Genomic DNA, 17243 nt, shown 5'->3' on the forward strand with positions numbered 1-17243 from the left:
GCATCACATGGTAAGAAAATGTGTACCTGTGGAAACCGGGGGCCAGCATAGGGAACTGACCACAATATGTAAGAAAATATTACGAGTATGAGCTTTCCATGAGAGCTTGTTAAATTCTGACCATCAGCGTGCTCTAAGGTTGTGTTTGTACTTAACAGAAGTGGAAGAAGTGGAATCAATTGTTTGACTCAGTTGATTCAATTATCTGGAGTTTTCAGATATGTTTATTTTGGTCTGAAACTTTAAAAATACTCCACTTCACATATGATTTTCTGAAAAGCGAAGACATTGGACGGCTGTCATTATATAACATCACATAATTCTGAAGCTCTGAGTTAGGTCTGTTCAAATAAGCACACTCAGCTATAAAGTGGTTTTTCCTGAACTTGAAATCCATACACTTGCATTATACAGCTATTATTGAAGATGAGGGAGATGGGTTTTCATTCCCTTTGTTCCACTGGATGCTCAAGTTAGATCTAATGCAGGGAAGCCGGTGTAAAAGCGAAGTCTGATTACTGGAACGAAATTGAGTTTTGGTAACAGAAGCTATAGCTGCTTCTGTGTGACATACTGCCCCCTTGTGGACACTACTGAGAGTCTTGAGCGCCTTCCAACCCCATAGGGACGTGTGCAGGGCACCGTTGTCAAACTATCTATAGCCATAACAGTTTTACCCATAAAAATATAGGGGTTAGAATAGAGGATTCAAATTCATTTTTAGGTTGGCCATAATCTTTAAATTTTGATTTTGGCTTTTGGTGAATGGGAGAGTTGGGATGCTTTAATAAAATGACTTACCCAAGATCTCCTTTTCTAAAAGCCAGGAGACACTCTCTCCCTGATTACAGCTCAATTGATGTGGTCCCTTCTCCTTTCTTTTTTTGTCCCCCTCCACCCTTACTTTTAGATGTAGTGAGGACCCCTGTTTGGAGAGGCTAATCTAATGCCTGTGAAACGTGGTGAAATTACAGAAGCATATCACATGCTCTCGCACCCTTGAGCATTTAGAGTACAAGTGAAAGATGGCAAGGATGTAGCATGACCCAGAAAAAGGCGTTCTCATGGTTGGGAAGGCCATATGCTAAGACTCATTTGTCAAACAGTAGTTTGCCATGGTTTGCAGTTTCTCACATGTGTACTAATAGTCATTTCTGCTATGGGCCAGGCCTCATGTTAGGTTATAATGAGGGATATTGTCATTAAAACATCAGAGATCTGCTTTTCTTTCCCGCCTTCCTAATCTGCTTTAAAAAGGTTTGAGCAGGGTTTACTCTTCTGTTCTAAGATAATCAATATTGAAAAAAGAAAAAACCTCTCTGACCTCATTTTGTAGGAGAGACCAGATACATCAGTTGCGATAACGAAAATGAATATCAACTTCCTGAGAGAGGCTCTCAGAATGAGAAATTATTTTAATTGCTCCACCTGGTCTAGTTTCCAAATTGGCCTTCCCCGTCCTCTCCAGTTAATAATTCATGATTCCTTGTGCAGTGGGCCTCTTCCCAGTGGAGAGTGAAGAGGCAGATCCTAGAAGAGAATGGTGGCAGCCCCTTCTTCATTCTCCATAGACATCTCTCTTTCCATTTCTCTGTGTAAATATTGTCAGCCCTTAGAAACACTACTTAGCAGAGGCTGGCTCAGAAGTGAAGGCTTTTCATTCAATCGATAATTCATTCTTTCAGCAAACTTAGTGAATGGAGGACTACCAGTAGCTGGCACTGTGCTGGATGGGGTCGGGGAAGCAAGGTGACGAGATGCCGTCCCTGTCCTCAGGTGGCTCACAGGGGAGGGAGGCCCCCAGCTTGCATAGTGGCCAGCGCCGGGGGAGAGTTTGAAGAACCGAGGCCAGGCAACCAGCACCTGCCGGAGCAATGAGGGGAAAGCTTCCTGAGGAGATGGTGCCACAGCAGAATCTAGGGCCAATCAGGGTGGCAGGTGAAGGGGCCAGGTGAGAGGGGAAGATGAGACACCCCAAGAAAGGGGTGTCTGGGGGGGCATGTGTACTTCTGTGTGGTGGGTGCACGGGAGGTGATGCAAGTGTTGGGGTCCGGCTGCGGGAGGGGTGGGAGGCTGGCGTGCCAAGCTAAGCAGCTATGGGGAGTTAATGGATGACTCTGAGAGGCAGCGCGGTGCCATTCGATTTGTGTTTTAGGAGGCTTTTTCTGGCTGCCTCAGGGGAGATGGATTTGTGGAGGGCCTTGAGGGGCTGTCAGGAGACCTGCAAGGAGGCCACTGCCCTCAGGGTTGAGCAGTGGTGCAGCCTGCACTGCAGTGTTAACTGAGCTGGAGAAAAGGGCAAAGCCACAGGGTGACTGGCTCTCAGGAGTGAGGCGTGGGGAGCGGTGAACAGGAACTCCTGGGGTTCTTTCTGGTTTGGGTGAAGAGTAGCAGAACTGGAGGAAAGGAAGAGGGTGAATCCAACTTTGGAAATGTTGGTTTGAGCTCCCGAGGCTCCTTCACATGGATCCGTGGACCTCAGGGCAGAGGTCTCGTGGGCAGTCCTCACTTTGAAATCATGAGTGTGAAAATTAGATCACCCTATGAGTGACGTGTAAGAAGGTGGAAGGAATAAAGAGAAAAATCATGGCAACATGGAAGAGATGAGAGATAAAGCAGTAGAGGCGTAAGCTAAGGGAGAATTCTAAGAGGATGATAGTGTTGGCTGCTGCAGAGAGTTTAAGAAAGATAAAGATGGAAAGAAAATGTATGTGAACTTTGCAATAAGAAGGGATTGTTGACTTGGACGAGAGTGGTTTCGGTGGAGTTGTGGGGATGGAAGACCCACCACGTGGAGAGTTTTCAGGAAGCTTGGGTGTGGGAGGACATGGATTAGTGGTTGTTATGATATGGAAGCATGCATGAGTGATGTCTTTGACCTGTAGAAGTTGACCTGACATTGTCGTTTATACACACTTTATGGGGCTTGACCCTGGAAGAGCCTGCCTGGCCCTCATTTGCTTCTCTTCCCTGATACTGGTCTGTAATTTGGGGCACAGGGAGTGAAAGAGAGGAAAGAAATAGAGAGCAGGGTGGGAAAGAGAAGGGAAGAAGGCCAGACAGTTTCTGAGGTTACTTTTAGCTGCAAAATTCTGAATCAACCCAGTGTTTCTTCTCTGCCCTGCATCTGACCTGCTAACGCAGGTGGAGAACCTTACACCATTGCATCGGGGCCGGGAGGCGTTTCTCGTCCCTGCTCAGCTGTGTGGCCCAGACAGCAGCTGCCTCCTCCCTCCCCGCCTGCTCCTCTAACCCGTTGGTCTTCTCAGACTCTCTTCTCAGTGCTCCGTCCTCGTCTTCTGCCTGCGCCCTCATTTCCTGCTCTCAGAGGAGACCAAGTTTATCAGGCGGGAACCTGGAACCTCTCTGCAGCCCCTCACATCTCCATCTCACAGAGAGCGGTGTCCCTACTTTTCTCCAAGCTGGCCCTTCCAGCCTGGCCTTCTGGTCTTCTCACTTACCCTTGAACTAGGTTTCTCCCAAACCACTCCTTACCCTAGAAACTTTCTTAGGTGACCTCAGCTCCTCTCACAGCCTTGAAACTGCCACCGCTATGCCCCTGCCCATAAATTCTTTCTCTTGAGTCTAAACCTGTCTTGTGAATTCGCAACCTTCGGGACATCCTCCCTTGGAGGTTCCATGGAACCTTCAGATGCAACAGGTTAATTCATCTTTGGTCACCTAAATCTGTCCCACCTCGTGTATGCTGGTACTGGTTACCATCCACTCCAACCATCAGCCTGGGAGATTACTTCCTCTGTGGTTTCTCCACTTCCGGTCCTTTCCTCACCTTGCCACACATCTGATTATGTTTCTCGTCTGCTTAAAACCTTTTGGTGGTTAAACTTTGCTTTCTGAATAAATCTTAGCACCCTTTGCATCAGACCCCTCCTGACCCAATTCTTGCCCACCCTTCTAGCTTCAACTCTTACAAGCTCCCTCAGGCATCCCGGACCCCACCCGCCCGTCCTGAAGTTCTTGCAGTTCATAGAGCAGCCAGGGCTCTTCGTGCACATGCCTCTGCCTCTGCCTCTGCTTCATGCTGGTGAATATTTGCTCATTCTTCAAGATCAGTTGTGCTTGTGATAAAGCCCGTGCAATTTGTCTACAAAGAATGTATTCTTTTTCACATCAACCTGTCCGTTTAGAGCCACCATATTCCTCACTTTTATGCTTTAGATGCTTCCTGGATGCTATCATTATCTGGTCATACTTAACTTAGGATAATTTAGTTTTATTCTCAGATCACTGACTTCCAAAATAATCAAGGATGGTAGAGGCCTTTTATTGTGAATTTAGATCTAGTACAGTTAGAATCAAAGTGCTGATTATTCCGAAGAAATTTGAAAATTGACACCCTCATGACTGCAGGTATAAAAAGAAGAGGAAATAGAAAAGTGTTTTGTTTGCATGTGTATAAAGAATCTATTAGAATAAATGAAATCTTTTATATATTAATTAATATATAAAATATACATATTAATATTAACATATAAAATATACATATTAATATAAATACATAAAATATACACATTAATATTAATTAATATCAACATATAAAATATACATACTAATATTAATTAATATTAATATACACATTAATATTAATTAATATTAATATATAAGATATATTAATATTAATAACATATTAATTAACACATATTAATTAATCACCATTGCAATGTACTTTTTCTACATATTAATTAATCTACATATTAATCACCATTGCAATGTACTTCTTCCTCTTTTCAGTCAAAATTTCTTTCCTCCTCAATACTTTATTTTGAGATCCTTACAAAAAGAGGTACACAAATATTTCTAACAAGATTTGTAAGCGTCTTTTAAAAAGCTAATAAAGAAGAGTTGTGGTTGTAGTACAGAGTATGTTGAAATTGGTTGTGGGACTTTTCAGTAAAAATCAGGAAGGCTTAAAAAGATGAGAGAAATCTTTTTTTTTTTCTTATTTTCATACTCAGGAAAGAGCACTGAAAAGAATAGAACTATATAAAATGATCAGAATTTCAGGGCCTTATTTTCTGCTTTTGTTTCTTTTGAGGTGGAAAGTAGCTACAGTTGGCTATCAACCCTTGCGTTCTCTCTGTAAAAGATATTTTCATTCCTCTGATGTTTTCCAAGTGACCATTACTGCTGTATCAACCAACAGTGGGAGTAGGGATGACTCCAGTACAGCTTTTATTGCTCACTGTGAGGAAAAGCTAAAACATCTTCTGCCTGTACGCCTACAGCTATATTTTTCTTAGCCTTCAGTAGGAAAACCTTTTAATTTCTATCTACCAACACTATGAACCATAAAAACATTCCTACGATTGCCCAGGTTCAGAGAACAAACTCAGCAAAGGCCTGGGTATTGCAACCAGCATAGCACATGAGCAGTGAATAGCTGCTTAGCTGTCCACACATACTACGCAGGAGCCCCTGGACGGGTGGGTGTTTGCCATGAGCACCACCTAGATGGGAAGACTGATCCAACCAAGTTCCTTTGGTGTTCATTCACACTCTAGGGTCCTGGAGAGCAAACCAAAGCAGAGAGCTGCCTTTCTGGAGAATGAATCATTTATGTACTATTTATAATTTATATGGTTATAGTAAACATAGACAGCTATACCTATTCCCTGATCCTGTCAAAAAGGCAAAAAGATTTTTCTTTAAAAAATCCTTTCATATCAGGAAATATAAAATGCATACACAAAGTGTATAAGACAAAAATGTGCAGCTTAATTAATTAACACAGAGCATAAAAAAGAATAATGCCATTTGCAGTACATGGATGGACCTAGAGATTATCACACCAAGTGAACTAAACCAGACAGAGAAAGACAAGTATCATATGATATCGCTTATATGTGGAATCTAAAAAAAATGATACAAATGAACTTATTTACAAAACAGAAATAGACTCACAGACATAGAAAACAAATGTATGATTATCAAAGGGGAGGAGGGATAAATTAGGAGTTTGGCATTAAAATACACACACTACTATATATAAAATAGATAACCAACAAGGACCCACTGTATAGCACAGGGAACTAAATTCAATATCTTGTAATAACCTATAATGGAAGAGAATGTAAAAAAAGAATACATGTATATAAGTATATATATATATATATTTATAAAACGGAATCACTTTGCTGTACACCTGAAACTAACACAACATTGTAAATCACTGTAAAAATTAAAAGAAAAACCCCACAGAGCACAGACCTTTATAACCATTACTTTGATCAAGAAAGAATGAAGCCAGCACCCCAGTCCTTGCTGCCTCCTTCCCGATGCCCCCCACCCCGCCACGTAGGTACTCACTGTCTTGTCTAAAAGCCTTTTAAAGTGGGTGTCTACTTGTTTTCTGTGGGGCTGGCTGAGAGAAAGCAGAAGCATGGCCTTGGGGGCTGGGGGATCTGTGGGCAGCTGCAGTTCGGTGGGATGGTAGCATGGCAAGCTGTCTGCGTTTGTCACTGTTTCTCCCTCAGGCCCTAAGTCCAGGCATGGACTAGAGTCTGTTGTAATATCTGCCGTGCAGACTGCTCTTTGGAAAAGCTGATTCAGTCCTCCAGAATGTGCTAAATTCCCAACCCCTCACTGGAACTTGACTCTGTGGACCTGCTATGTATCTAACGCACAGTAGTAACTTGTTTCCACGCAATTGCAGGACCTTAGCTTATTGCCAGTGGGTGGACAATCTCAATGAGACCCGGAAGATGCTCTCTCTTAGTGGTGGCGGTCCCTTCAGTAACCTGCTGAGGTGGGTCGTGTGCCACATAACGAAAGGAATCGTGAAACGCGAGATGCACGGCCACGGCATTGGCCGCTTCTCAGAGGAAGAGATTTACATGCTGATGGAGAAGGACATGCGGTCTTTAGCAGGGCTTCTGGGTAACGTACCATGTCTTCTATTCTATATTTTCTATCCTTACTTTTTGCATGATTAGTAAAGCACTGTTAGTTTACTGACTTAAAGTTTTATTTTTGTTCGTTTCTTTGCTTCCACATGTAGGTTGCAGTCGCACCACTTAATCAAGTCCCCTAATTTTCAGGAGCACATGTCTCTCTCTCTTTTTTTTTTTTTTTTTTTTTTTTTTGGGGTCGGGGGCCCCAAACCCCCAGTTCTCAGGAGCCCATTTTTCTCTTTTTTTTTTTTTTTTTTTTTTTTTTTTTGCGGTACGCGGGCCTCTCCCTGTTGTGGCCTCTCCCGTTGCGGAGCAGAGGCTCCGGACGCGCAGGCTCAGCGGCCATGGCTCACGGGCCCAGCCGCTCCGCGGCATGTGGGATCTTCCCGGACCGGGGCACGAACCTGCGTCCCCTGCATCAGCAGGCGGACTCTCAACCACTGCACCACCAGGGAAGCCCACTTGTCTCTCTTTTTAATCACTAGAGCATGACTGTTTCTAGTGTGGCGTTGCCTCATGTAAAGAGAACGTGGAACATGGTGTAGCATTACTAACTAGCTGTAAGTGATGCTGGCATTTCTGAATGTGTCGTGAGCCAAGGGGGATTTTGAGCAAGGAAGCTCTTCTGTTTATAAACAGGTCAGGGTAAAAGGCTGTTTATAAACACATCTGCTCAGAAGATGCGACTGGGTACTGTCAGCATCAAGCTAAGAGAGATGCTGACCCAGCCCAAGTACACGTGCAACATTTGACATTTTCTCACCTCTTTCATTTCCCTTTGTAATCCGAGTCGTCCTCTTATTAGCATGTTTTAACTCTTCTGATTTTGTATTTACTGCACCCAGTGGGTTTAGCTGTGTTGGGAAGCCTCTCAGAGAGAAGCACAGAGCGGCATCTGTTCGTGGGTGGGTGAGGATGCTTAGCCAAGTGACACTCCCTTGCTCACCTGGTCGGCTGGAGGTGGCTGGGCTGATGTGACTTTGTACTGGACAGAGTTTGCGTCTCAGCTCTGACAGGTCACAAGCAGATCATTCGAATTCAGGAGCTTCAGTGTGTGGAATGACGGCCTCTCCTGGGAACAACTAACGTATACGGAGCCAAGGTCATAGGACCTAGTCCTTCGGGGCTGCTGATTTTGTCAGTGAGTTTTCACTGACCCTCTCTCAGTACCCTCATTATCCATTCTGGAGCACACTAGGTACTTCACCTCCTCCAGGAAGTGGGGTTTGGGATTTGTTTTGTTGAAACCTACCTGGTGCCGAGGAACGGGGGGCTGTGCTGGGTGTAACCACCCCTGTGCAGGGTGGCCCTCTCTCATGGGCTTCTTCGTGCTCTTCGCTCCACTTACTGGACCTGGAGTCCTCCCCTGAACCTGGCCTGCAGGGGGAGAGCCCAACAGGGCATCCAGCTCTTGGCCAGCCTTGTCATGTGGGGGGTTTGACGCCGCTGGGCTCCTGCCCTAAATAGACACTCAGGAGCCCTGCCTGGCTTGGAGGTTGACGCTGTCTGGACCTCCTGGTGCTTTGCCTCCCTGGGCCCAAGTGGGCCTGCCTGATGTAGGTATGAATGGAATTTGCCTCGAGTTTGCCTCGTTTCTTTGGAAACTTAGTATCGGACTCTCGGCCTCATACAGAGCAGGTGCACAGAGGGCCATTTCCTCCTAGCAGCGGCTCTATCTGCTCCTGGCTTCCTTCCCAACTCACGCTGTTGGGAGCCCCAGAAAGCCAGGAGTGGAGACCATGAAGTGATGACAGCTCATCTCTAACAACAGTGTTCGTTCCTTAACTAGAGTGGGGTGATCGTCTCCCTTCTATAGAGCATTTTTGGTTGGGAGAACCTGGGGGCAGGGTGATAGCAATAATAACGATAACGCCAGTGTCCCTCTGGTATTTAATGACTCAGAAGAATGCTTCCACCCCAGTGATGGTGAGATGGGAGACAAATGAATCACTGATAGCTAGGCTGTCAGTGGCAAGTATTCACAACAGCATCCCAAGTCCAGGTGATTTTCTAGGGTGAGAAACTGAGTGGGTTACTTGCAAAGCTGGATGTTACTAGAGTTATATTCTGTACGGGGGCCCAGGGAGCAGTCTAGCTTTGAACTCTATCACAGGAGAAGCACTTTTTCTGCATTTGGGGAGGGAGAGCCTCTGGGGCTGAACATCATAGTTTTTCTTACTAAATGAGGCAGAAAGCAGCTATTTCTCCCTTCACCCAGGGTTATAGCTTACTTTTTTTTTTTTTTTTTTTTTTGCGGTACGCAGGCCTCTCACTGCTGTGGCCTCTCCCGTTGCAGAGCACAGGCTCCGAACGTGCAGGCTCAGCGGCCATGGCTCATGGGCCCAGCTGCTCCGCCGCATGTGGGATCTTCCTGGACCGGGGCACGAACCCGCGTCCCCTGCATCGGCAGGAGGACTCTCAACCGCTGCGCCACCAGGGAAGCCCTGTATAGCTTACTTTTAATGTCCAGCTGCCTAAGAGACTCAAAATGCAAAATGACTTTTTATTGAACTATTTCAAGATTTGGGGAAATTGTCCAGGGATGTATTTGACTCATTAGGATAAATTAGTTATTGCTGTTTCAGTTCAACTGACTTCAGTGATTTGACACCTTCTATGTGCCAGGAGCTGGGAGATTGATTACAAAGGTGAGTTAGAGCTTGTTCCCGCTCTCAAGTGCCTATAGTCGAGTGGGAGGGATGAACCTATAAGCCAGGAGCAGGCAAATTACAGCCCATAGCTGGTGGCCTATTGTTGTTGTTGTTTTGTTTTTTTAAATGGCCTGTGAGCTAAGAATCATTTTTACATTATTAAAATGTAAGGAAAAAATCCAACAGAGATCAAATGTGGCCTGGATAGCCTACAGTTTTTACGATCTGACCCTCCATTGAAGAAGTGGTTACCATGCACAAGTGCACGAGTCGGGCTGCGGTAGGGCCCGTGATAGAGGTCTGTGCTCCCAGGGGCAAAGAGGCAGGAGAACCGTGCAGGGCTCTAGGAGAGGTGGCAGCAGCTGTGTTGGCTCAAGAAAGTAAACAGTTGTCCCCATGCAGAAAATAAGGAAGGGTCTCCCAGGCAAATCACGAGAAAAGGAGTCCTGGGTGAGGGGCATTTTGGGATCATGGTTGAAATGAAGATCAAAAGGTAGTTGGGGCCATATTATAAAGGGTAATAATTATCATGCTCAGAGGTGTATACTTTATCCTACAGGAAACACGGAGGTGGGAGAGCCTGACAACATAGTTGGACAACATGAAAAAATGATATCCTCATGTCGGAAAGGAGGAGTCAGAATTATTATTTACTGAAATTAAGAGATTAAGTGGCTAAAATAATGGAGAATCAACTAAAGTTATAACAGCTAATGGGAGTGTCCAGTAAGTCTGCAAAGGTTACAAGCATGCAGACATCTATAGTTTTCTTGAGTACGCCAAATAAGCAATTAGAAAATATAATTTAAAAAATCCATTCACAATGGCAATAAAAATTTTAAATATTAGAAATAGAATTTGTCAGAAATATTTAGTATCTAGAGAAATAAAAATAAACAATCCTAATAAGAGAGAGGATTTTTAGAAAATGGAGGGTGTACCTTGATTGATTGATTGACTCATTCGAGAGTGATGACCCGAGAGCCAGAGGCAAACCCCAGCTTCCTCACTAACTAGCTCTGAGACCCTGGGCACATTTCTTAACTTCTCTAGGCCTCAGTTTCCTTATGTTTGAAATGGGGACAATCACCACGAGAAGAAAAGTAATACATGTAAAGTGCTCAGAATGGTGCGTGGCATGTTGGAAGCAATCAAACAGCAAGCAAGTTAAAGTACAAGGAGGAGAGGAAATTCAGGAAGGAGAGGTTCAAGGTGCTGTGAGAGCTGATAAGGGGGTCGCCTAGTGGTCAGTGCCAGTCCCTGTTTAGTTCTGCGTGGTCCCCTGACCCCTCTTTTTTTTTTTTTTAATAAATTTATTTACGGCTGAGTTGGGTCTTTGTTGCTGCATGTGGGCTTTCTCTAGTTGTGGTGAGCGGGGGCTACTCTTCCTTGCGGTGTGCAGGCTTCTCATTGTGGTGGCTTCTCTTGATTCGGAGCACGGGCTCTAGGTCCATGGGCTTCAGTAGTTGTGGCATGTGCGCTCAGTAGTTGTGGCTCGCGGGCTCTAGAGCGCAGGCTCAGTAGTTGTGGCCCACGGGCTTAGTTGCTCCGCAGCATGTGGGATCTTCCTGGACCAGGGCTTGAACCCGTGTCCCCTGCATTGGCAGGCAGATTCTTAACCACTGCGCCACCAGGGAAGCCCGACCCCTCTGTTTAAAGCAGAGATACCCTCCATGTAGTAGGTGCTTGATTGTCACCTCAGGCAAGAAGGGCACACATTGTCTATTTCCATCCTCCGCCCCAAAGGGTAAGAGTCTGAAGAGAATGAAAGATGTAAATATTAAAAACAAATGTTAGGTTTTGGGAAGCAGTGTGGGTGGAGGCAGGCAGCCTCGTGGCCGCACAGGAGGGAGTTCTGGAGTCAGATCCCTGGGCTCAGACCTTGGGCTCCACCACTTGCCAGCTGGGCAACTTCACATGAATAACTTGTTTTTTTCACCTGTAAAATGGGGGTCGGAAGCTAGAAAGTGTGAGGACTAAAGGTGCTAATTTATGCAATATACTTACTACGATGTCTGGCACATAATAAATGCCAAATAAGCTATGACCATTATCACTTTTACAGATTTTGTATGTAATACAAGTTCACTAGGAACATTGTTTTCTGGGGAAAAAAATGTTTGTGAAGAAAACCTTTTTTCTGATTTTTAAATTTATTAGTTAATTATAGAAATTTGAGGGACTTCCCTGGTGGTGCAGTGGTTAAGAATCCGCCTGCCAGTGCAGGGGACACAGGTTCAAGCCCTGGTCCAGGAAGATCCCACATGCCACAGAGCAACTAAGTCTGTGTGCTGCAATTACTGAGCCTGCGCTCTAGAGCACGCGAGCCACAACTACTGAAGCCCACGTGATACAACTACTGAAGCCCGCATGCCTAGAGCCTGTGTTCCACAAGAGAAGCCACCGCAGTGGGAAGCCCGCACACCGCAATGAAGAGGAGCCCACGTTCACAGCAACTAGAGAAAGCCCGCGCCTAGCAACGAAGACCCAACACAGCCCAAAATAAATAAATAAATAATAAATTTATAACAAAAAAGTTTAAAAAAATAAAAATATCAGAAAAGTATTTAAAAAAAAGAAATTTGGTAAGGTTCAGAAAAGCATAGAGAAGGAAGATTAAGTCCTTCATCTTATAATGTACTGCTCACCACAGTTACCATTTTGGTGTGTATCTTTCCAATATTTTTATGCATAATTTTGAATCTTATATATGATTAATGATTACCTGTATTATATATGTGTGTGTATTTTTTTTTTTTTTTTTTTTTTTTAAGACTAGTCAAGTGCAGTAGTGAGAAGGGGTGTGTGTGTATTTGTGTACACACACATATATAATCTTCCAACCTGTCTTTTCCCTGTTGAATATATTGCAAATATTTTCCTCTATTATTAAGTATTCTATACCATGCAATTGTGTGTGGCTGGTATCATATTTGTTGCCATAAAAGCTGACTAAGATTCACCAGTAAAACTCTGTTGTGCGCTCTGCCTCGCTCATATTTCTGTCCTATTATTAATCCTGAGTCTACAGGTATGCACATGAAGTGGAGGGAAAATAAGACAGAATGAACAGAAGAAATATGTAGCTGTATCCCTCATTAGCATAGAGATCCCCGGCTGTGGCCATTAGAGGTGAGATTAAAGTAAGAATAGAGGATGGAATCTGGTATAAAGGAACAGCACCCATTTGGCTGATGAGGAAACCGAGGCACAGGAAGGCTGAGTGACTTGTCCACAGCTGCGCCAGTCGTAAAAAGTGGAGGCAGGAATCAAATCCAGGCTGTCTGACTCTAGTCCCCTGCTATTTCCTGGCCCAGCAGCTACCCTGCAGTTCCTTGGGAGCTGAGACTTAAAGTGGAGTGTGTGTTATGTTATGTCAGGATGACTCCTTTAAAGCATTGTCTGAAGTTGCCAGAACTTTAACTGGCAAGTTAAAATGTAATCTCCAAGGTAATTTTACAAGCTGTTTTATGATGCTGATCTTGGAGGCTGAGAGCAGCACAAACTATGGAGTCTCATCACTGATGTCCATTTCCTGGGCTTTGTGAGTTGAAGTCACCCCCATCCTGAGGAGGCTGGCTCCCAACAGAGATGTGTTAAAACTCCAGGCTGAAGTGTACAAGTACTTGAGGAGAAAAGGTCTCTTTTTTAGGAGCTGTTATTGAAAGAACCAAGTAATAAAGTGGAATTTGTAAATGAAAGTGAGAAAAACAAGCTGATTTCCAGCCAACTATACTTGATTAATATAAAGTGGAATGCACTTTCCCCTCCTGGTCTGAAGCCTTTTGTTGAGTCATGAAAATGGCTTGGGGAGTCTTTATTTTTCAGAGTGTTGCCATTGGGTTGGCACATGTCAAAGAGCCAAATCTGGGCTTCCCTGGTGGTGCAGTGGTTGAGAGGCTGCCGGCCGATGCAGGGGGCGCGGGTTCGTGCCCCGATCCGGGAAGATCCCACATGACGCGGAGCGGCTGGGCCTGTGAGCCATGGCCGCTGGGCCTGCGCGTCCGGAGCCTGTGCTCCGTGGGGGGAGAGGCCACAGCAGTGAGAGGCCCGCGTACCGCAAAAAAAAAAAAAAAACCAAATCTATTGGTTATTTTAATAAACACCAATGAGTGATTTTGGCTATTTATTAAAGAGGAAAGGGATGCAAAGTAGTGCTTCCTTTCAAAGGCAGCAAAGTGAGTCATTTGCCACATGTGCTTCATGTCACCCTTTTCAGCGTGTATAGTTACAATGTGGTATAATTTTTCAGAATGATTGTATTTTGCTATTGAACTGAAAAATAAAATCATTTAAAATTTATTTGTTTATTTTTCAGGTTGTAAATAATTTCGTTTTTTAAATGCATAGATATTCAACTGATCACTTAGTTCTTTAGTTAAATAATATATAGAAGACTAAAACTGGCTTTGTGATTAGTAATAGAAAATCTCTAGCCCATTTTTAATCAGAAATGCCTTTGGGGTTCCATCCCTCCAGACTGAAAAACCTTGCTATGGAGCAGAAGTTGTGATGTGGTATATTAATTTTGTATCCTGCAACTTTACCGAATTCACTGGTGAACTCTAGTAGTTTTCTGGTGGCATCTTTAGGATTTTCCATGTATAATATCATGTCATCTGCAGACAATGACAGTTTTACTTCTTCCTTTCCAATTTGGATTTCTTTTATTTCTTTTTCTTCTCTGATTGCTGTGGCTAGGACTTCCAATGCTTTGTTGAATAAAAGTGGTAAGAGTGGTTATCCTTGCCTTGTTCCTGATCTTAGGGGAAATGCTTTCAGCTTTTCACTGTTGAGTATGATGTTAGCAGTGGGTTTGTCACATATGGACTTTATTATAAGAGAGCTGGTCTCAGAGAGCTGGGACTCCAGAGCAGGAAGCCGGGATCGGTAAGAAATAGATTAGGGGTCTTGTAGCTACAGCACGGGAGCTGCTCTCTTTGGGGAGTGTGGCTTAGGTTGTTGCCCAACTTTTTCTGCATTAAAAAAAAAAATTATCTATTTACTTTTGGCTGTGTTGGGTCTTCATTGCTGCACGCGGGCTTTCTCTAGTTGCAGCGAGCGGGGGCTACTCTTCATTGCAGTGCACGGGCTTCTCATTGCGGTGGCTCCTCTTGTTGCGGAGCACGGGCTTTAGGCACGCAGGCTTCAGTAGTTGTGGCATGCGGGCTCAGTAGTTGTGGCTCGCGGGCTCTAGAGTGCAGGCTCAGTAGTTGCGGCACACGGGCTTATTAGTTGCTCCACGGTATGTAGGATCTTCTGGGACCAGGGCTTGAACTCGTGTCCCCTGCATTGGCAGGGATTCTTAACCACTGTGCCACCAGGGAAGTCATTTTTCTGCAGTTTTATGCTCCATGTCTTGTGGTTCTCAAGCTTCTCCTGGTCACAACGTAAGATTGCAATATGATGCTTTTGGAAAGCAGCTTTTGTCAGGTGGACCGGAACTAAGGGTTATTAAGGAAAGTTGAGGTGGCAGCTCATTGTGTGTGGGCGTTGGGGGTGGGTTGAGGCTGGATCTGAATTTCTTCTCTTGTCTCTAACTCACCCTCAGGCTCAGGCTGGGGAAACAGGCCGCAGGATGGGGGTGTCGGTGGTATTGATAGTTCAGACTGTTACAAAGGGGTCTTAAAGAAGCTGTCCATTTACCTGATTGTGACGAAGCAGCACAGAGGACTGAACTCTAATGTTTGTTTGCTTTTGACTGGACTTTTATAGACCCTGCATGGTGACATAGCACTTATGTCATGGGAAAAGCAAATGAATAATTAGCAGCTAGAGTTGATTTGGGAGACATACTTATATGGGGGAGAATAATAAAGGTACAGTTTCAGTTATGAGGCTCAGCTGGGCACTGTTGGTGGGCAATAAATAACTGCTGGATGAATGAAGGAAAGAATGAATGAATGTCAGGACACGTTTAGCAGGTAGCCAATGTGGCAGTCCAGGATCTGTGGATCTGAGAGTACTTTCTGAGTAAAAAATTGAAATTTGTGAATGCTTTTAAGAGCATTCATTGTTTGAGCCCAGAAATAGTGCTGGGCTCTCTAGGTGGAAACTGCAATTTCCTATCAAAGAATGTTCTTTTCAGCCATGGCTAGAGACCTTAGGAGGGAGAGTATACTTGTAGTAATTAGAATGCAGACTGAAAGATAATGCCTTTGACTTAGGACTGTATGAGTCTGACTGTATGGGCACACATGCATTCAGCTCTTTGAGAGGGGCTGTGAGCAAGTTGGGGACAGCCCTGGCTACTAGAACTGCCACCTGAGGGAGATCTTGTAATATTTATAATAGCAACACTTGTGAGAAGTGCCACCCTGGAGGAGTACCAGGTGCAATGAGGGCATTTTTTGCAGGGGAAACTGACATGGTCAAGAATACTTTGAGGGGGTGACATTTAAGCTGGGCTCTGAAGATAAACGGGGGTTAGGCAGGCATGTGTGTGGGGAAGAGGAATTGGATGCGGCAGGGAGGAGATGAGCGTGGAACGTGGAAGGAACTTCGCCCGTGAAGGCTCTGAGTGGAAGAGCAGCTGGGAGCCTTCAAGGAATGAAAAGATGGCCAGTGTATCTGGAAACTGTGTGAGAGCAGAGGTGTGGCATGAGGTGGAGGTAGGCAGGGGCTAGATCATACAGGCCTTCCACGTCACGTAAAGAACGCAGGCTTTGTTCGAAGAGCAGTGAAAGCCATAGGAGGTTGAAAGTAGGGAAGAGGCGGGACCTTATTTATGTGTAACCCGCTGGAGGGGCCAAGGGTGGATTCGGGGCCCAGTGAGGACGCTGGTGCAGTCCAGGAAAGGTAAGATGGCGTTTGGACTACGACCATGGCCATAGAGTTGGGCATAAAATTTAGTGATTTTAAATGTGTGTGGGGAGGTGGGAGGTGGTGATGGAGAGGGCAGGGGTGAGGAATAACCAAGTTCTCAACACGAAAATTGAGTAATAAGCAAAGTAGCCATTCCCAGAGCTGGGGATCACTGGAGAGAAGGGGGCGATCACGAATTTCAGTTGTGGATATGCCGAGTTTGAGATCCTGGGAGACAGGTGCATGAGTGGAGAGGAAGTATATGAAAATGGCAGCCTTTTGAATCGGTGGAGAAAAGATAAATTAATTCAGTGAAATGGTGTTGGGACAGCTGGCTAACCATCTGGGACAACCTAAGTACAATCCAGACTTTGTCATATACCTGAATAAATTCCAAATGGATTAAGCACTTCAGTGAAAAAAATAAAACTGTAAAGATGCCAGGATAAAATACGGGAAACATTTATATAATGTTAACTTGGGAATATTTTTCTAATAATGTCACCAAAGGGAGAAACTATAAAAAGAAAGGTTGGATTGGTGGATTACGTGAGAAAAAGAAAGCAAACATCACCATAAATAAAGTTAAAATTGAAATGGTAAGTTGGAAAATGTTTGTGACATGTGACAAAGCAATATTACTGAACTTGTGAAGAACTTCTGCAAGTCAGTAAGAAAAGTGAGTGCCTGAAAGGGAAAATTGGGCAAAAGACATAAAAAGGTAATTTGCAAAAATAATACAAATAATAAACACATGAAAAGTGTTCCATTTCTTTAGTAATCAAAGCAGTGCAAGTTAAAAATCAGGCACCACTCTGTCAATCAAACTGGCAAAGTTTTGTTTGTTTGTTTTTTTTTTTAATAGTGTGAAGTAGCT

General features: G+C 44.3%; 1 protein-coding gene across 2 annotated transcripts in view; it reads left to right on the forward strand.

The window, feature by feature from the left end:
• FAXC (failed axon connections homolog, metaxin like GST domain containing) overlaps positions 1–17243 on the forward strand; it is a 76703-nt gene that overhangs the window by 27932 nt on the left and 31528 nt on the right. For both annotated transcript variants that reach the window (XM_024759337.1, XM_024759336.1), the window contains one exon: positions 6674–6897. In XM_024759337.1, coding sequence (XP_024615105.1) covers positions 6674–6897 — 224 coding nt within the window. The remainder of the gene's footprint in view (positions 1–6673; positions 6898–17243) is intronic.

Source organism: Neophocaena asiaeorientalis, unplaced genomic scaffold (genome assembly GCF_003031525.2).
Source record: "Neophocaena asiaeorientalis asiaeorientalis breed wild unplaced genomic scaffold, Neophocaena_asiaeorientalis_V1.1 scaffold505, whole genome shotgun sequence".
In the NCBI taxonomy this organism is placed as follows: domain Eukaryota; kingdom Metazoa; phylum Chordata; class Mammalia; order Artiodactyla; family Phocoenidae; genus Neophocaena; species Neophocaena asiaeorientalis.